This window comes from Siniperca chuatsi, linkage group LG19 (assembly GCF_020085105.1).
Source record: "Siniperca chuatsi isolate FFG_IHB_CAS linkage group LG19, ASM2008510v1, whole genome shotgun sequence".
Classification (NCBI taxonomy): domain Eukaryota; kingdom Metazoa; phylum Chordata; class Actinopteri; order Centrarchiformes; family Sinipercidae; genus Siniperca; species Siniperca chuatsi.
In genome coordinates this window covers 5,943,966-5,963,717 of record NC_058060.1, presented here as the reverse complement: position 1 = coordinate 5,963,717, position 19,752 = coordinate 5,943,966, and the positions used below count along the sequence as shown (strand labels likewise).

Genomic DNA, 19,752 nt, shown 5'->3' with positions numbered 1-19,752 from the left:
GAAAATGTAAATTTTCAAGTCAAAATTGTTGTCTGAGGAATTTATTTTGGAAAGGGGTACAAGACAGGGCTGCCCTCTTTTCCCGGCCCTCCTTGCACTCGCAATAGAACTGCTTGCAGACAGAATTAGACAAAACCCAAAGATTACAGGTGTTAATATAGATATATATCAATATACACTTCATTTATTTTCTAATGTATTCACAGGATGGTGGCTCAGGATACCGTGGTGAGTGTTAAATGCAGTTTGGTTGGATATATTTTTGTGGACATTTTGAGAACAGCAGCCTCGTTTCTTATAAAAAAAAATTCAAATATTGCTGCAGACCAAATGTTTTAATGTGTTGTGTTTGAAGTGTTCAGTTGCCAAACTGGCTCTGTTGGATGGTAAAATTATAAAATTAATCATATTCTGCAGGCATCTGCTCCTCTCCCCTTGGACTGGAGGATGGGAGAATTCGATATGGTCAGCTGACCTCATCCTCACATCGTGAGAACAACCCTGCTGATGCTGGACGACTAAACATCGCCCCTAACGTGTGAGTGATCTGATCTTTGTATGGTTGTCGCCCCTAAAGCGTACATTTGAACATTTGATGTGGTTTTCTGCATGCACTTAAAATCCATTTAAATGTTTTGCTGGTCATTTTTTGAAACAGAGAATATAAAGCATACAAAAAACAACAAACCATGTCATCTTCTGTGCAGTCAGGTTATGGAGCCTGGATGGAGCCCCTTGCCTACAGATCTCCATCCATATTTTCAGGTGGACTTCCTGGAGCCCACGTGGGTATCAGGGGTGGTGACTCAGGGCAGTGAACGCATGTGGGGTTACCTCACTAAATACCGCTTGGCATTCGCCCTGCACAGCAGCCTCTTCACAGACTATGCTGAGAAGCCTGGTGGTCCTGCTAAGGTATTTGAAGTAAATTGGACATTTAGAGTCATATTTAACATCAAGTGTTTTCTGTAATTACATATATCCTCATATAATGAAACGTTTCATCAATGTGTTCATACTTGGTAGCAAAAACAAAATCCAAAACATTACTGTCATCAACTTGTCATTGCATGTGCTCACGTGGAAGTTTCCTCTTGATTGTGGTGTAGGTGTTTGAGGTGCGGATGGTGGGCAGGACCCCTGTGACCCGCTTGCTCAGTTGGCTGGTCAAAGCTCGCTACCTGCGCATCATCCCTGTGGAGTTTAGACACACCTTCTACCTGCGTGTGGAGATCCTCGGCTGCAGAGGAGGTGAGGAATTGGACTAAATGCACAACTAAATGATAGCAATCAGAATCCTCAGCACTCAATTCCTCTTGCATACTTGCTCATCTATAAGTTCTTTGTTTTACAGAACTAGTACTGGGATGTACAACCTACTTCACATCAGTGTTTTTATGAAACAACCTTTCCTTCTTCTCTTGTAGATGAGCTGGTGACCCCCAGCAGTGTGACCACGTCTCCCTCTGGTGGTGGCAAAGTGACTGTGCAGAGTTGTAAGCCAGGCCAGTTTGCATGCCAGCACAGTGAAGAGTGTGTCTCTGTCTCTGTGCTTTGTGATGGTCGACCGGACTGCAAGGACCATTCAGATGAGATCAACTGTGGTGAGAGCTGAGCGATATTTTGTCATATATATTTTTCATCTTCCTTTGAGTCATGCCACACCACCAATTGTTAGTCTCCTTATATGTTTAAGTGAAAATGAAAAAAAATTGAAAACGATTTACATTTGATTTAGTCAAAAAATATACAGCACCTTCCTGACTCCCTTGTGTTCCATTTTCCTTTATCCATGCCTGTCTTTGTTTATGTCTCTTTCTCCTCATCCTCTTCTCCAGGTACAGCTCCAACTAGAGGCTCTCCAGGGCTGCAGAACCAGACCAGCTTCACAGGGAGACCAGGTTTCCATGGTGACACTACAACAGGCGCCCCAGGCCTCCATACCACCAGGTCCCAAGGTGGCCTTCCTGGTGTGGCTAGCCCAGGGGGCACAGGTCAACCTGGACTTCAGAAGACTACAACCTCGAGTACAGGTACAATTGGCTGTTGATCAAATCTACTTTTCACTCATTGTTATTGGGTCCCCTTTTGGAAGTGTCTGTTTGCAATACACTTTTGATCAATTCATTCATTGTTTTAGTCCTAAATGATTAGACCATTGGACCACCAGACCATCTGTCTACCCAAGGGTCCCCCAACCAGACACGACTCATGGATTAACACTTTATACAGAATAGACCTATGTTGTAACCTCTATTTTATTTTCATTTACAGGCCCTTGGATCGCTACAACCCCCCATGATGGTGGCCTACCCAGAGTGCTTTGCGTGGAGGGCCAGTTTGCATGCCGGCCATTTGGCTGTGTCGACTCGGCGCAGGTGTGTGACGGCAGACGGGACTGTTTGGATGGGTCAGATGAAGAACGCTGTGGTATGCATCGACAACCTGTCAGAGGGCAGACTAGTGGAAGTTATGAAGAGTGGAATTAGAATTACTTACACTGTAAATGTAGAAAAGTTGGTATTGATGATATTGGTACGATACTGAAGATATATAGTTTCATGATGGATCTCACACACATACAAAATATGTGAAATGAAAGAAAATTCTTTGAAATAAGTGATAATTAATTTGGTATTCCTGAATAAAGTTCTGTTATTGTATTCCCATGTCTTACCAGGCACCACAGCCAGACCAGCGGTGACTCCACAGGGCCCCCTGGTGCCCAGCCCCTGCTCTACCAAGCAATTCTCTTGTGACAGTGGGGAGTGCATTCACCTGGACCGGAGATGTGACCTTCAGAAGGACTGTGTGGATGGATCGGATGAGAAAGACTGTGGTAAGATATATGCCTACCTCAAAAATGATAAAAAGACAGAACGCAAAAGGCAATTCCTATATTTTTGTTACATAATTTTTCCTTACCTTTCCTCTCCTCTCCTCTAGTGGACTGCATCATGTCCCCGTGGACAGCGTGGAGTGCGTGCAGTGTGTCCTGTGGTCTGGGCTCCTTGTTCCGGCAGAGGGACATACTGAGGGAACCTCTGCCGGGAGGGGCCTGTGGTGGAGCTCAGTTCGACAGTCGAGCCTGTTTCCCTCGAGCATGTCCAGGTCTGTTCTCTGAACCTGATGTCAAATAGGATACATCTTTCACAAGTACCCGGTGTCTGATTTAATGGTTATCTCTATCTCATTCTCTCCTGTCTCCTTTCTTAGTTGATGGTCACTGGTCAGAGTGGACAGAGTGGTCAGAATGTGACGCTCAGTGTGGAGGCGGTGTCAGACAGAGGAACAGAACCTGCTCTGCTCCTCCTCCCAAGAACGGTGGGCGGGACTGTGAGGGCATGACCCTGCAGAGCCAGAGCTGCAACAGCCAGCCCTGCATCAAAGACATCGGCACACAGACAGGTGACTCATACTCAAACAGTCAATTCTGTTGTTGGTGTTTAAAGTCTTCAGTTATTCTCTTCTAGCCTGAGTTATGTCCGTTCCCTGATTGTTTTTTTCAGGCTGTGTCAACAGCATGGTGCTGGTTACTGAGGCAGACTGCCACGATGGGAGGGTAGAGCCCTGTCCTCCTACCTGCTCACATCTCAGCTTGACCAGCAATTGCACTGCAGCATGTATACTGGGTAGGACACACAGGAGGTTGATGAGGTGTCATTTTGGACCTAAGTGTGTAAAGTGTGTAGAATCGTGTCATTGTTTGCTTTATAATGTCATGTAGATACGAGAGATTGAGGTAACTTTGGGTATGTTTCTAAGAATTTCACAGTGAATGAATAGTTTGGAGTACTGTATTTTTACATTGTACTGTTTGTACAGTTTAATTCATAACACTAGATATATTGCACTTGAGTAGGAAGTGCCATGCAAAACATTGAAATGGTCTCCTACCGTGAAGTACAAGCCTTGTGCCCGTTCAGTATCCATTATTGCACATAACGCAAGCAAGTTCATAATAATGTCTCCTTTGTATGCTTGTATGACTTTGTCTCCTCAGGTGTCCAGTGAACCCAGCTGGACATACTGTAGCTTCAAATATGCTGAAGAGAAAGTGTTAATTGTCATTGTGACAATTGTCGATAATTTTGAGTTAGTGTTGCCAAAATCAAACAGTTCTCTTGCTGTTACACTTACATTAAGTTGAGTAAATATGAGCACTAAATAATTAACTGGAAACTTCCAGTAAGACTGAATGACATTGTTGTTTATTAATTGATTCCTGACTGTGATTCAGTGCGTTGGCAATTTCACATGCTCTATTAAATTATTCAGACAATAATGAAAAACATTTTTAAAAGCCACAAAACTGTATTGAAGCAATGCCAGGGATAATTTTGCTGGAACGACAGTAGCTCACTAAGGCTCATTCACTGTTAGCTGAAATGCTGATTAAGACGTTAATTCTGTCGTCTCCAGGGTGTCGCTGTCCTGATGGTCTGTACCTTCAGGGTGGGCGATGTGTGAATGCCAGCCAATGTGTCTGTCTCTGGAACGGTCAAACACTACAGCCAGGACAGACGGTCAGCAGGGACCAATGTACCACATGGTGAGAGACATAGACTCATTCAGTTTTTATTTTCTACTTTGAAAGTGAGCCTGTTTGTCATAACTGATGATATTTCTGAAATGATAACTAATTTAAATTTTACTTAATTAATAAAACACTCATAATTTCAGTTATGCTAAAGTATTTTTAGTTTATTTTTCATGTCATAAAACAGTTTTTTTCTGAGGAGGAGTCATATTTTTCAGTTGATAGAAAAAGTTCTTCCCAGCAGTGTCTTGACTTGACCACTGGACTGCTGCCTTATTGTGTGTTGCTACTGATCTGAAAAAAAAAAAAAAAAAAAGCACATCTAGATGTAAAAACAAAAAAAAGCTAATGCATTTTTCTGCTCCATCAGTGTGTGCAGAGATGGACAAGTAACTTGTGACACCTCCAGTTGTGTAGCGACCTGTCATTGGTCGACCTGGTCGTCATGGTCACCATGTGATGTAACCTGTGGTCTGGGGCTACACCAACGCTACAGGTGAGCCTGTGTTTAATTCAATAGGTTTGAAAAGCACCTCACTTTTTGGAACACTCGAACAGCTATCAAAGGCCTTATCTCAGCCTCATTTCACTTTCCACAAGACCCCTTTTCACAACAGAAGTGTGATTATGTTTAATTTAATAAATCATTTTGTACTTATTCTGTACTTCCTATGTTTGCTGTCTTTTGTGCACTCTAATATATGGGGGCCGACAAGGGCAAACACAATGTAACTTAAGAAAACACATGCAAATAGACAAAATATGAGCAAGAAAATCAATTTGACAACACGCTTAGAAAACACGCTGAAAATGCAGAAAGGCGCTGCAAATACACACAACATAACCAAATACAGAAATGCACTGCAAATACACACAACACAACCAAATACACAAATGTACAACAAATACACACCACACAACAAAATACACAAATGCATTGCAAATACACAAAACGACACCGCAAGTTTCCAGAGGACCCTAAAAAGGTTTTTAACATGAACATTCAGAGTGGTGTCAGCCGGCCTCCGGTCACAAGACTGCGGCTGTGGCTCCCCCCCGAGGCGGGAGGGAGGTGAGGGCCCGTTCAGCACTGCTTGCAGCTTTAATTTTTGTTTGTTATTCGAAGGCATCAACACTACATGGGCTTGACTAACCGGGCTGACTAGCATGCTGCAGCTGATCGATAGACAGCAACTGGTACACTGACAAAACTTTGCATGCAAAAACTAGCACTCCAGAATCCACGCGTGAGAGTAGCAGATATAAATAGACTGTTTTGACAGTTTGGGTCACAGGGCATACCGAACCAACCATCCAATACTGAACGGTTTGGGATAAATACATGTACTGTTACACCCCTAATAGTGCAGTATAATTCCTATTTTTTCACTGCTGTATCATTCACTGATTTGCTGCTGCAACAAGCAAGTTTCGCTACAGGTATTGGTGCTGTAAGTTCATTCGAACTTTTAAATAATGTCTTAATGCACTTATCAGTTATGGACTGATGGTTTTTAACTGCTTACACACCACCTATTAAATTTGAATCAGAAGTCTTAATGCCTTGACTTGTCTCCTCAGGTCTCCAGTCAACCCAGCTGGAGCAGTCAGAATCCAGCCCTGTCCAGGAGACTCCACGGAGGCCCGGCACTGCTCCAGCCCCTGCTTCCCAGGTATACCAACTCACACCCCAGGCACACAACAGTAACACTAATGCTGTTGCACTGTATGGTTTTACCTTTGTTTTTCCAAGATAAGTCTAACAGAGATCAGCGATTTCTTTCACACAGAAGTTTATCAAGACATTTTTCATTTGTAACATTAGGTTTATAATTTAACAAATCCTTTATGTATAGGACCAAAAATAATTGCACTAAAATTAATGTATATAATATATAAAAACCCATTTGTCCTTAATTTTTGAATAGCATGTGGGCTTCTCTGCACTTACCGTAGATGTTATATTGTAGTGGGCTTTACAGTATAATAAAGCCAGTTTTATAAGTATGAAGTATGAAGAACAATTTCATGAGCAACATTTACAGTAAAGCCGTTCTTCAAACACTTTAATGCTCAGTCTCAGGCCAGTATCCTAGTTTTGTAAGTCGCTTGCATACCCATTACCTAAGGGTGATATGATGACCATGTCCTCTGCAGTGCTACCAGATGGAGTCTGGAGTAAATGGACCAGCTGGTCAGAGTGCAGTAAGACATGTTTCAACCATGTAGATGATGTTGGAATTAGACGACGATTCCGCAGTTGCAACCACACGCTCACAAGCTTCAACCACACACACCTGGACTCTGCCTGCAATGGAGACAGCGAGGAGCAAGAGCCTTGTAACACTGTACACTGTCCAGGTATTACAGATATGGCTGCACACACAGAAACCACAATGTCCATAATTGATCTATTATATCTGTTTGTTACACAAATGATGTGTGTTAGGGTAAAGAAGAAGACTAAAAAGCTGATTTTAGTTGTATACTTTCAGTGAATGGTGGCTGGTCAGCATGGTCACTGTGGTCTCAGTGTTCATCAGAGTGTGACTCTGGTGTCCAAACAAGAGAGCGATTCTGCAGTTCACCTTCTCCACAGCATGGGGGCAGCAGCTGTCCTGGGCCACACATACAGACAAGAGACTGCAACTCCCACCCCTGCTCAGGTACTGCATCATGTTTTCTTATTACTTAAGCTATGGAGGGCCATGGAATAGTATGAGTGAATATTACTCTATAATAAAAGTGTTTTTGTATTGGATTGCATTATATTTTCAGTTGTTCCTGTGATTTTATCCTCCCCATTCAATAAATGCCTGTGTGTGCATGTGCAATATTCAGTCCTTATTTCCGCTCGTCTCCTCTCAGGTGTGTGTCCAGAGGGCATGGTGTACATGACAGTAGCAGAGTGTGAGGCTCACGGTGGTGCGTGTCCGCGGGTGTGTTTGGACATGACCCCCACAGAGGTGCAGTGTGCCACCACCTGTTACGACGGCTGCTACTGCGCCCTGGGGTTCTACCTGCTCAACGGCACCTGTGTGCCTCTGGCACAGTGCCCGTGTTACCACCAGGGGCAACTACACCCAGCCGGTGCCACCCTGCCTGTTGAAGCCTGCAATTACTGGTACTTTTGACCTGTGTCCAAATTGTTTTAATTTAAAAAGTAGACAAAATGACACCTCTGTTGGGTGTTGGAATGTACTGAATTTTTCTTAAATTAAATGTCTTGTTGTTCTTGATTTTACATTGTGTGTCTCAAACAGTACCTGCACTAATGGAGAAATGGAGTGCGGAACAGCTTCCTGCCCTGGTGAGTGGCTTTTATTAACTATTAATTGCAGTTTTGAATGTACATTTACTTGTCTCCCTCCTGGTCTCTTGCTGTCCTTAAGTCTTTTCTTCTCTCCTCATTTGTCTCTCATTCTCTCTTTCTTTCATCCTGTGTGTGTTTCTCAGTGGACTGTGGCTGGAGCACCTGGACCCAGTGGAGCGCTTGCAGTCGAACATGTGATGTTGGTGTGAGAAGGCGGTATCGTTCGGGAACCAATCCTCCTCCAGCTTTTGGGGGTCGTCCCTGCAAAGGAGACAGAGTTGGGATCGATACCTGCAGCATTGAACCCTGCTTTGGTGTGGAGAAGTACTTGGTTGCTAATGTTGTAATGTACTAGAATTCATGTTTTGAAAGGTAAAAGACACCACAGATTAAAATATATAGGAAGTTAATCTAGTTGTGATGTGTCCAAAGGTTTAAAGAAACCATGGAGTGCATGGTCAGAGTGCTCAGTGACGTGCGGAGGAGGTTACAGGACCCGAACCCGTGGGCCCATCCGAATCCACGGCACCGCTCAGCAGTTCAGCGCCTGTAACCTGCAGTCATGTGGTACAGCAAGACCTACACTCTCAGCTAAGAACATATTGTCATGTTTAATATCAGTGGGTACTTTTCAAAAAGACAGCAGAATGTATTATACAACTTCTGTCACATATTTATTACAGTACATTAAATTGTGTTTTTGCACAAGAAAACAACAATAATAAGTCAGTAAGAAAAACAATTCAAGGTCTTGAAAGTGCTTGAACAGAGTTACAGAAAATCATGGACAATTCATTGAAATGTTCAATGTTGTCATAGGGAACTACAAAAAACAAAAAATGGGAATGTTTATTATAATATATCAAATCCTTTGTGAAGCATGTGAAAAATGCTAGAAAAAAGGATAGAAGAAAAAAGAGGGCACAAAGCATTTCTGCATAATTTATGTCAACATCAGCATTTAAAGATTTCATTGCCGGATTAATGAATGAGACTCTACATATTGTTTTGGATTCAAGAATTTGCTAGTCAAAATATGTGTTATTTCAATGCATCAAGGATCTTTTGTCATATCAGTATTGGACAACATTGGATGTCCAGTTTCGATTTAAAAAAAGTTGTTCACTTTTTTATGCATTCAGATTTTTGTTTTTGATTACATTGAGAGGGTTTTCATTGATATCTGGTTGGACTCTGTTGCTCTGTCAGGAGATGGCAGGGTGTGTCCTCCAGGCCAGGAGTGGAAGCAGTGTATGAGGGGAGCAGTGTCATGTACAGACCTCACAATGGACCTTAGCAGGAATTGCACACCAGGCTGCCAGTGTCCACATGGGACTGTCCAGCAGGTGGGTGGGGTGGCTGAACACAAACAAGCCTACACACACACACACACACACACACACATATATATATATATATATATATATATATATATATATATATAATTCAATTCCATTCAATTTTATTTATATAGCGCCAATTCATAACAGAAGTTATCTCATTGCACTTTTCCTATAGAGCAGGTCTAGACCGTACTCTTTATAATATTAATTACAGAGACCCAACTAATCCCACCATGAGCAAGCATTTGGCGACAGTGGCAAGAAAAAACTGCCTTTAAGAGGCAGAAACCTTGGACAGAACCAGACTCAATGGTGGTTAACGCTGCCGTGTTATTAGTAACAGAGCCAATAACAACAACTGTAGTAGCAGTTGTTGAGCAGGAACACGGGGGCAGCAGGTAGCCCACAACCACAGATCCAGTCTCTGCAGCTCCGGAGGCAGAAATACCTGCTGAAAGCGACAGAAGGAGAGAGGAGAGAAACGAGAAAGCACAAAACTACGGGAGAGAGACGAGGGAGAGGAGGAGAGGAAAGAGGTGCATCATGGGAAGTGTCCCGGCAGTCTAGGCCTGTAGCAGCATACCTAAGGGATGGTTCAGGACTCACCCAAGCCAGCCCTAACTATAAGCTTTATCAAAGAGGAAAGTCGTAAGCCTACTCTTAAATGTGTGTCTGCTTCCTGAACCCAAACTGGGATCTGATTCCACAGGAGAGGAGCTTGATAACTGAAGGCTCTGGCTCCCATTCTACTTTTGGAGACTCTAGGAACCACAAGTAACCCTGCATTATGGGAGTGCAGTGTTCTAGCCGGATAATGTGGTATTATGAGATATTTAAGATACGATGGTGCCAGACTGTTAAGAGCTTTGTAGGTGAGCGAAGGATTTTAAATTCTATTCTGGATTTTACAGGGAGCCAGTGCAGAGAAGCTAATATTGGAGAAATATGATCTCTTTTCCTAGTTCTTGTCAGTGCACATGCCGCAGCATTCTGGATCAACTGGAGAGTCTTAAGGGACTTATTCGGGCAGCCAGATAATAAGGAATTGCAGTAGTCCAGCCTAGAAGTAACAAAAGCATGCACTAATTTTCCTCCTATATGTTTTAAGACTATCTTTCCAGACTAAACGAGATTCTTCCAGGTTGTTGGAATGCCATTTCCTTTCAGGTTTTCATGATGTTTGCTTTAATTTGCGGGTTTGGTGGTTATACCATGGAGCTAACCTTCTTTGTTTTATTATCTTCTTTTTTAGTGGAGCGATAGAATCGTTTTTTCATAGGAGTCCTTTGTTATATTGAGACATAACATTGAATTAAATGCAGATGGAAGTGCTTCCTTAAATTTCGCTACAGCAATATCAGATAGACATCTAGAGTAAGAATTTTTTGCCTAATGGCGTGTAGTCCAGCAATAGGAGTTCAAAAGTTATTAAATAATGGTCCGATAAAGAAGGATTCTGGAAAGACTATTAAATGTTCAATTTCAATGCCATATACCAGAACAAGGTCGAGGGTGTGGTTAAAACAGTGAGTGGCTTCATGTACACTCTGACAAAAGCCAATCCAATCTAATGATGAGATAAAAGCAGTACTAAGGCTAAAAACTCTGAGAATTCATATAAAAACTCAGAATAAGGACCAGGAGCACGGTGCACTATAACAAATAGAATTGGCTGTCGTGTTTTCCAGGTCGGGTGTGAAAGACTAAGAACAAGGCTTTCGAATGAGTTATAATTTAGTTTAAGTTTAGTGTTGATTAATAGGCTTGAGTCGAAGATGGCTGCAACTCCACCTCCTCGGCCGGTGCCTCGTGGAATATTAATATGGCGGAGTGGATTCATTTAGGCTAACATATTCTTCATGACCCAGCCAGGTTTCAGTAAGACAAAATAAGTCATTATGATACTCTGATATTAAATCGTTCACTAGTACAGCTTTAGTTGACAGAGATATGATATTTAAGAGTCCACATTTAATTCTCCTATTTTGTTATGCTATTTAAGCATTTTTGTTTAGGTTTTTATATATACCTCCTCTTCTGTTTACTTTAGATTTTATTCATTTAAGTGGTCAGGGGGCAGACACAGTCACTAAGGAGTTTTGGGTTGGTAACTGAGCGCAGAGAAGTGTGTAGGACTGCAACTCTGCCTCCTGGTCTCAACTCTGAGTTGTCATGGTTTTGGTCCACTAATAAACTCTGAGAGCTGCTCCATCCAAAGTAGGATGAATGCCATCTCTCCTAATCAGACCAGGTCTTCCCCAAAAAGTCCGCCAATTATCGACTTCACCGGCGGAATGAAGACATGCGGCTAAACATGTCATCACTGGTCAGGTTTGGCAGGGTCCCAGAGAAAACTACGGAGTTCAACAGTGTCTTTGAATATGTACACACCGACTCAACATTAACTTTGGAGTCGTTACCTCCAACGTGAATAACAATCTTACTGTATTTACAGTAATCACAGCCATATTGTTTTTGGTCCTTCGTATTTCCAGGATGGTGTATGTGTGCGGGAGTCTAACTGTCGCTGTGATGTGGATGGAGAGCAGTACAAACCAGGAGACATTGTGCCCACAGACTGCAACAACTGGTAAGTAAAGCTGACTTTATTCTTTAATTGTTGCATGAGCCATAATGCTCTACCAGGAGTATATAAAGAAGAGATTAGATTATGATTTAACTTGTTCACTTTTCAGTACATGTGAAGCAGGGAGGCTGGTAAACTGCTCTCAAGTCAGCTGCAATGGTAGGCAAAAAGTCATTGTATTTATCTTTAAGACAGCAACAGCTTCAATGAAGCTGTTTTCACCGCCAATGTAAATAACCCTTATGATTGACAATTAAGCTGTATTGATGCAAAACATAAAAATGTAATATGAGTCACATACAATTGTCTGCTACTGTCCTCTTTTACCTCATTGTTCCACACTGTATCTTTCATGTTCTATTCCTCCACATACAAACACACACACTCTCTCCAGTTGATGGCCAGTGGTCATTGTGGACTCCCTGGGGTCAGTGTTCAGTGTCGTGTGGAGTGGGTCTCCAGTCTCGGTACCGTTTCTGTTCCAGCCCCCAGCGCTCTGGCAGTGGCCTGCCATGTCTGGGACCTCACAGAGAGGACCAAGTCTGCATCACCACTCCATGTGACCGTGAGTTTGTTTTGTGTCAATTTGTATTGATTGGCACTTGATATTTAAATGTTTAAATGTATTGGAATTACTTCTTATTGTTCTGGTATAAGTTGATTGCCAGGAAAATGTTATTTGGACAGACACAGGATGAGTGTTCATAGGAAATAAACAAATTGATGACAGTAAACACACAATATAAAAATACTGGTCACATCTTTTTATAATTTATTCTGAGAAATTAAAGCCCATGTCATCTAGATGAGTCCACAAGGTGACATTTCAGATTCAAGTAGTTCTTCACTATTCTTTAATGAAAAGTTATCTTTAAATATTGTGACTGACATATACAAAAATATAAAGGAAAATGTGAAACTCTTGTTTTACAGTGTTGTTGACATTGCCATGTAATTGGTTGTGTGTGTTTTTACTATTTCATCATGATGTGTTGGCTCTTTCCAGGTGACGGTGGCTGGGGTCAGTGGAGTAAGTGGCTGGGGTGTACCAAGTCATGCGGTGGGGGGGTTCGAAGCCGGAGGAGAGAGTGTGACAGTCCCAGTCCAGAGGGAGAGGGGAGCTACTGTGAGGGGCTAGGAACTGAGGCCGTAGCCTGTAACAGTGTCCACTGTCCAGGTACATTTACAGAGTGTGTAAAATGGTGGGGTTAGGTGAGGTGAGGTTGTGAGTATGCATGGTCTACATGTGCATATTTAGTTTTGTTCACAGTACAGTCGATACAATGTCAGTGTTTTGTCAGTGTGTCATTATGTGTGTTTTTAGTGGCGCCATGCTCACTGGTCCCAGGCACAGTGTTCAGTAGCTGTGGTCCCTCCTGTCCTCGCTCCTGTGAGGACCTGGCTGTGAGTTTCACACTGAACATGACTCCTGTTTCCACCCATTACCACTGGTTTAACATTAAGTCATACTTTGTGAATAAAAATTAAGAATTTTGGTGATGATAAGGGAATTTTATTCCTGTCCCTCAGCACTGTGAGTGGCAGTGTGAGCCGGGGTGCTACTGTACAGAGGGAAAGGTCCTGTCTGCTAATGGTACAGTCTGTGTAGAAAGAGAAGACTGTTCCTGCCTGGACCTCAGCACTGGACACAGGCTGGAACCAGGGGAGACCACTGAAGCCCCTGATGAATGTAACAACTGGTCAGAATAATACACACACAAGAAGCACTTGTTGTTCATGCATGCACAACACATTTATCTTTAACAGAGAAACATCTAGAAGGGACAGGAAAATAATTATGTTGGTATTTCCTCTTTTTTTCAGCACCTGTGAGGGTGGGAGGCTCAACTGCACCAGAAACCCCTGCCCAGGTGAGTAAGACCAGCTGTAAGTCTCTATATGTGGAAATAAATGGAAGTTATGCATGATCAATAAACAACATATCAAACTTAAATTTTTTAACTAGCTTTTGTGCAGTCATTTTTTCTTTGACAAACGTTTAAACTCACTCATGCAAAAACAATAAAAACATGAACTTTCTTTATTTCTGACTTCACGATTAAAAGAAAATCTGCATGGGTAAATTATGTCTGGGGAGGTCCATGAATATAGATTTTGCATCCTTCTGTGTGTTTCCAGTGTCAGGTGGCTGGTGTGAGTGGTCAGAGTGGACTCCGTGCTCCAGGACCTGTGGGGCAGAGTCAGTGTCCCGCTACAGGAGCTGTGGCTGTCCTGAGCCCAAGGCTGGAGGAGCGGCCTGCTCTGGAGAACAGGAAATACACAATGGTGTCGGAGTACAAATACAGAGACAGCCCTGCACTGTCATCACTTTCTGTCCAGGTAAGATGCCACCACTCATCATCACTATCATTGGTTCCTAATGACAGAACCTCAGCTAAGCTAACTGACCAAATTTAAGAATTCTTTTGCTAGAATTATTTAGCCCCAAGAAACAAATATTTTATGTGACTGGAGAATGAAAACAGGTTCCAGATCTCTCAGTCAGTCACTCCTTCTCCATAGTGCCTTGACAGTTGCATTTTGGTATCTTTCATTCCTGTTTTTGTCTTAATTTATCCTTCATATCTTTTCTATTTTATCCTTCCTACCTATTATCATCAACCGGTAAACCCACTTTGTACTTCACACTTATTTTAATTTTATACTTATACCCACTTGGTACTTAATTTATTTCCTGACCTGTATTATAGTGTATTATATTTTTTTGCTTAGTACTTCTATTCCTGTGTGCACTGGCGTGATAGTGAGCTGTTGTAACAAAAGTGTTTCCCCTCGGGGATCAATAAAATATTTCTGATTCTGATTCTGATACTTCTATTCTTTGTATCTACGAGTCTTCTTACTGTCTTTTGATGTCCTTCTGTACATGTAAACAAATATATAAATGACTTCTTGTTATGCCCATCTTTACTCTTTTTTAATTCCTAAATATCACACATAATTTGTTTGTGTCTCTTTCTTCATTGCTCTCTTTGTTTCCTCACTCTCCCTCTAGTCCATGGTTTGTGGAGTCCCTGGTCTGCGTGGTCAGAGTGTGATGGGTGCGCCGGATTGTCCACACGCACCAGGGGGTGTAACAGTCCTCCAACCAAATTTGGTGGCCTGCCATGTCTTGGAGAGAGCAGGCAGAGGCACGGTTGCCATGACAACATCACTGTCTGTTCAGGTCAGCATAATAAAGTATTGTATATTAATTGTGGATTCATGTTGAAAAGCATTCACGTCCTACTTCAAAGGGAGGTTACTGGGTGAAAATGAGGATAAAATGAGGAAATGAAGAATGAAATTTGGTGAGGATGTGGAAAGAAATTAAGAGAGGCCTTACAAAAAACAAGGTGGCACCCATTAACATTTCTATATCTGTCCCTGGTGGTGAAGCCAGGGAGAGAGAAAAGAGACTGCTTGAGTTGAATAAAAAAAGCCAAAAGGCCTGTTAAAATGAAATGGCTGGCTGAAAGGGAAGATTAATGAACTCTCTGCTTTGGCTGAACTCTCCTTGCTCTCCCATGTTCCTGTGCATCTCCAACTCCCACAGAATGGTAACAGGGGTTACTGATAAACAGCAAGGTGACAGGCTCCTGCATTGCTGCGATGCACAAAAGAGAATTCAACCAACTGCTGTTCATCTATCATCCAATTCAGGAATGCATTTCATTTATTAACACACAATCAAGAAGCTTCTTGGTTTGTCATTCCAGCTTTGATAGCTTCTAGTTTCCACTGGCCACTCATTTCATTAGGCTGACAAACATCTCCATTTTGGGGAGCAGTACTCGAACTCAGTCCTTGGAGGATTCCATTTTTCCCTTGTCTAGTCTGGCTAGTTTCAAGTTTGCTTTTACATTGCTTCAAACTCTGTCAAAGCATACTAGACCATAAAACCCACTGTATGTGTTATACTCTTGAAACTTTACTTTCTCCTGCTTACTGCAGACTGTGGTGGAGGCCAGGAAGAATGGCCTTGTGGGAAGCCCTGTCCTCGCTCCTGTTCAGATCTCCATGGTGACACAGAGTGCTTGGACTCCCCCGGGTGCAGACGGACCTGCGGTTGTCCGGGTGACATGGTTCTGCAAGATGCAGTTTGTGTGGCCAGGGAGGACTGTCGCTGCAAATACCACAACAGCTCTGCTACTGGTTAGATCCACAATCTATTTATGTGAACATTGCTAATGGAAGTGGTTACATTGTATGGATAAACTGTGTAAGCAGAGGTTGGTCTAATCAATAGATTTTTGTCTTTGATATAGTAATGACATTCAGCAGGCAAGATTCCAGTGATTCAGATTCATCATGGTTGTGGACTGGTGGATCAGATTGGCAGTTTGCAAATCCAGGAGACAGCATCATCAGTGACTGCAAAAACTGGTACAGTACGACTGAACAGCTCTGCAACATTTAGATTTTTGTACTAAAATATGTTTATATACTGTATATATATATATGTGTCTGTGTGTGTGAAAAAGTGTTTGCCCCCTTCCTGATTTCTTCCTGTGGGGGCACAATGCAAATACCACCTAGAATTTTTAAAATAGTAGAAATGTAATTGTAGTATTAATATTAATAAATTAATAATAATAGGAATGACAGCTATAGGAAAATATATGTCAGTATTAGTAACAGAGCCAATAACTGTAGTACTGTAGTAGCAGTTGGTTGTGGGCAGCAAGTGGCCCACCACCACAGATCCAGACTCTGCAGCTCCGGAGGCAGAAATACCTGCTGAAAGCGACAGAAGGAGAGAGGAGAGAAACGAGAAGGCACAGAAGTGTATACACACACATATATATTTATATACTATTATACATAATTTATTAATATCAACACTACAATTACATTTCTACTGTTTTAAAAATTCTAGGTGGTATTTGCATTGTGCCTCCCCTTTGTTATAAATTGGCGCTATATAAATAAAATTGAATTGAATTGTTTATATGTATGTATATATACAGTATATGTGTATATATGTGTGTGTATAATGTAATTTGTCATCTTTCTGACTTCATCTCAGTTCATGCGAGGCTGGGGTTCTTCAGTGTCAATCAGTTCCTGGTTGTCATGTTGATGGTGGCTGGAACCAATGGGGGCCCTGGAATGAGTGCTCGCTTCCTTGTGGAGGAGGAGTCAAATTCAGAAGACGCCAGTGTGATAACCCGTCCCCTCAGAGCGGTGGGAGAGGCTGCCTGGGAGTCGCTGAACAGCAGAAAGACTGCAACACACACCTGTGTACAGGTAGTCCTGTCTGGGTAATCCAACTTAGAACTTGAGATTTTAGACTCAAACACAACTTGGAAAAAAATGTCTTTCTCTCAGCTTTACTGAAATCTAAAAGAGGAGTTAATTTCTTACATTACCATTTGAAAAAAAAGATGCTTTTATCTCTCTTGGTAATTTAAAAAACAAAGTCCTTACCTACTATGCAGTTGTGTCTTTACATCTCAGTCATGTCAAGTTTATTTATATAGCATTTCATACGGCAGGCGTTGACTCATTGTGCTTCAAAATAAAAAGCAAGCAAGCAAGAAAAAATAGGCAATGATCATACATGACAAAAACATATAAGATAGCAACATATAAGATAAGAAGGTATCTTAGTGTGTTTTTGCTTCCAGACCCTGTGGGGCCGTGGCTACCCTGGTCTCAGTGGTCTGTGTGTTCGGTCAGCTGTGGTGGAGGACAGCAGTCTCGCTCTCGTCTGTGCAGCTCTACACCCTGCAGCGGCCTCAGCCGCCAGAGCAAGACCTGCAACACCCAGGTCTGCCTTGGTGAGTCCTGCTTTCCTGTAGAATACCTGTAGCTATGGCATCAAAGTTATTTTAACTGTAAGATCCAGGGTAACCTTACAGAAAAGCTCACATTTGCAGATTGTTTTTGAGTATATTAAGTCTGTGTCTCTTTGCGGACATCATGTTTTTGTGCAGAAGTGGGCTGCCCTCCTGGCAGGTTGTACAGGGAGTGTGAACGAGGTGAAGGCTGTCCGTTCAGCTGCGCTCAGGTCAGCGGCAGGGAGGGCTGCTACTCTGATGGCTGCGAGGAAGGCTGCCACTGCCCCCCGCACACCTACCAACACCACGGGGTCTGCATGCAGGTGGGTTCCCTGTCATCTGGGTAACTTTAGCATTCTGATAGACTCATGATATCATGCATCTGAATAACGCTAACATTTAAAGCTTGCAACACAAAAGGACAAAAAGTTGATGGTCCCAAACAATGTCAAATGAGCAAAAATGTTTCAGTAAATTTAATAAATTGTGATGGTACTCACTGCAAGTTTTCCAACAGACTTACAGTGATGTCCTAAAATGAATGTGCCATTGAAATTGTTATTCAAAACTGAAAGAAATGTTTTTTGTCCAATGTGATTCTTATGTGTGTGTTTCAGGAGTGTCCGTGTCTGGTGGACAAAGAGTTTCTGGCCTCTCTGCAGAGTGTTTCTGTCACACCAGTCTCATCTCTGCTCCTCCATAACATCTCTGAGGGAGTGGAACTTCAGTCTGGAGACACACTGGTCCATGACTGCAGCACCTGGTGAGCAGAAAATCTTGGGAATATTTGCAGCTGCGCTATATTCAATACAGTCCCTCACTGCCTACTACACACACTGTCTACTATTAGTGGACAAGAGTGTATCTGTAGTACAATATCTAAAAAACATTTTATGGAAGGTATCCCTTCTTAAAAAGTATCAAAATGAAGCACTCCGGTTGCATATCAAATTAAACACACACTGTACCATGAATTTGCACAATTATGGCCCCAAGTCCACATTTCTAACTTTAAAACTGTCACCTTCCCATCATCTCACTCTTCTTTCCCTCTTTTCCCTGTAGTGGCTGTGAACATGGCAGGTGGAACTGTTCCTTGCAGCATTGCCCAGTTGACGGCGGTTTGTCACCCTGGGGCTCCTGGAGCCCCTGCTCACTGTTCTGTGGAGGTCTGGGACTGAAGACTCGTACCAGGACCTGCACACAGCCTACCCTGGCCCACGGAGGGAGAGACTGCCAAGGACCACAGCAGGAAACCACGTACTGCCAGGCCCCTGACTGCCCAGGTACAGGAGCTAGTTTAGGTAGAGTAGGTACTGTATGTAATCGGTGTGTTTAGGGATGGAGGAAAAGAATGACACTTTACAATGACCAGCAGTATCAGTGAGGGAGATTGGTTTGGTACTGTGAATGTGTATATATTGAATTTAATCATAAATATTCTTTAATTTCTTTATCTTTAATTATAAAGGGCTATTTTGTATCCTTTATTTGCAGCCATTATAAATAGTCATAACAGAGATAGTATATACTGCCAAGTGCTTGTTTGTGCACAATACTAAATGGTGGAGCTTATACTGATTATTGAATATTTGCTTCTTGTTGGCAGTTATTGTTGGTCCTACTGAAGAACCAGTTTTACCAGGTAAAATATCCCTTCATACAAAGCTTAATACCAGTTAAAGTCTTCTCCGTTGTTCATTTACAGTATAGTAGTAGTAAAGTACTTTTTGCTTCACGTCTTTTCATGCTTCCTTCTCCTCTACTGGTCTCGCAATTTATTTGTCTGTATGGTAATGGTATGGTATTGTGATTTTTTTTGTTAAGTTTATTTTAAACCCTGTCTGCTACCATATTTTCCCTCATGAGACAAAAACCCCCAAACATTTAAATGATTTTTCCCTATTTCATCCTCTCTCCTCCTCCATCTTCTTTAGATGAGGATGCTGGCTTCTCTCCCTGGTCATTATGGAGTCCCTGCACTAAGACCTGCACTGATGCTCTCAGCCCGGCCATGAAGTTCCGTAATCGACAGTGTATCAAACCTCCCTGCTCTGGAAGCTCTCACCAAGAGAAGGCCTGTAACCTTCCCCAGTGTCCAGGTACGACCACAGGTACGATCTTTCCTTGTACCAGTTAAACATGAATTTCACAAACCATCACCACCGTTATATTTTGCTGCCTTC

General features: G+C 42.3%; 1 protein-coding gene across 3 annotated transcripts in view; it reads left to right on the top strand.

The window, feature by feature from the left end:
* sspo (SCO-spondin) overlaps positions 1-19,752 on the top strand; it is a 108,289-nt gene that overhangs the window by 34,380 nt on the left and 54,157 nt on the right. For 2 of the 3 annotated variants that reach the window (XM_044176368.1, XM_044176370.1), the window contains 39 exons: positions 207-228; positions 418-538; positions 708-915; positions 1,110-1,251; positions 1,428-1,604; positions 1,839-2,033; positions 2,275-2,430; positions 2,681-2,839; positions 2,947-3,111; positions 3,217-3,408; positions 3,510-3,632; positions 4,423-4,552; positions 4,911-5,036; positions 6,122-6,213; positions 6,698-6,901; positions 7,036-7,206; positions 7,409-7,664; positions 7,804-7,850; positions 7,997-8,167; positions 8,286-8,420; positions 9,063-9,199; positions 11,692-11,786; positions 11,893-11,942; positions 12,178-12,348; positions 12,790-12,960; positions 13,108-13,187; positions 13,314-13,483; positions 13,608-13,654; positions 13,923-14,123; positions 14,800-14,970; positions 15,738-15,938; positions 16,052-16,169; positions 16,813-17,033; positions 17,414-17,566; positions 17,723-17,889; positions 18,184-18,329; positions 18,632-18,852; positions 19,176-19,211; positions 19,504-19,680. In XM_044176368.1, coding sequence (XP_044032303.1) covers positions 207-228; positions 418-538; positions 708-915; positions 1,110-1,251; positions 1,428-1,604; positions 1,839-2,033; positions 2,275-2,430; positions 2,681-2,839; positions 2,947-3,111; positions 3,217-3,408; positions 3,510-3,632; positions 4,423-4,552; positions 4,911-5,036; positions 6,122-6,213; positions 6,698-6,901; positions 7,036-7,206; positions 7,409-7,664; positions 7,804-7,850; positions 7,997-8,167; positions 8,286-8,420; positions 9,063-9,199; positions 11,692-11,786; positions 11,893-11,942; positions 12,178-12,348; positions 12,790-12,960; positions 13,108-13,187; positions 13,314-13,483; positions 13,608-13,654; positions 13,923-14,123; positions 14,800-14,970; positions 15,738-15,938; positions 16,052-16,169; positions 16,813-17,033; positions 17,414-17,566; positions 17,723-17,889; positions 18,184-18,329; positions 18,632-18,852; positions 19,176-19,211; positions 19,504-19,680 — 5,725 coding nt within the window. The remainder of the gene's footprint in view (positions 1-206; positions 229-417; positions 539-707; positions 916-1,109; positions 1,252-1,427; positions 1,605-1,838; positions 2,034-2,274; positions 2,431-2,680; positions 2,840-2,946; positions 3,112-3,216; positions 3,409-3,509; positions 3,633-4,422; positions 4,553-4,910; positions 5,037-6,121; positions 6,214-6,697; positions 6,902-7,035; positions 7,207-7,408; positions 7,665-7,803; positions 7,851-7,996; positions 8,168-8,285; positions 8,421-9,062; positions 9,200-11,691; positions 11,787-11,892; positions 11,943-12,177; positions 12,349-12,789; positions 12,961-13,107; positions 13,188-13,313; positions 13,484-13,607; positions 13,655-13,922; positions 14,124-14,799; positions 14,971-15,737; positions 15,939-16,051; positions 16,170-16,812; positions 17,034-17,413; positions 17,567-17,722; positions 17,890-18,183; positions 18,330-18,631; positions 18,853-19,175; positions 19,212-19,503; positions 19,681-19,752) is intronic. The other variant, XM_044176369.1, reaches the window with a different exon arrangement.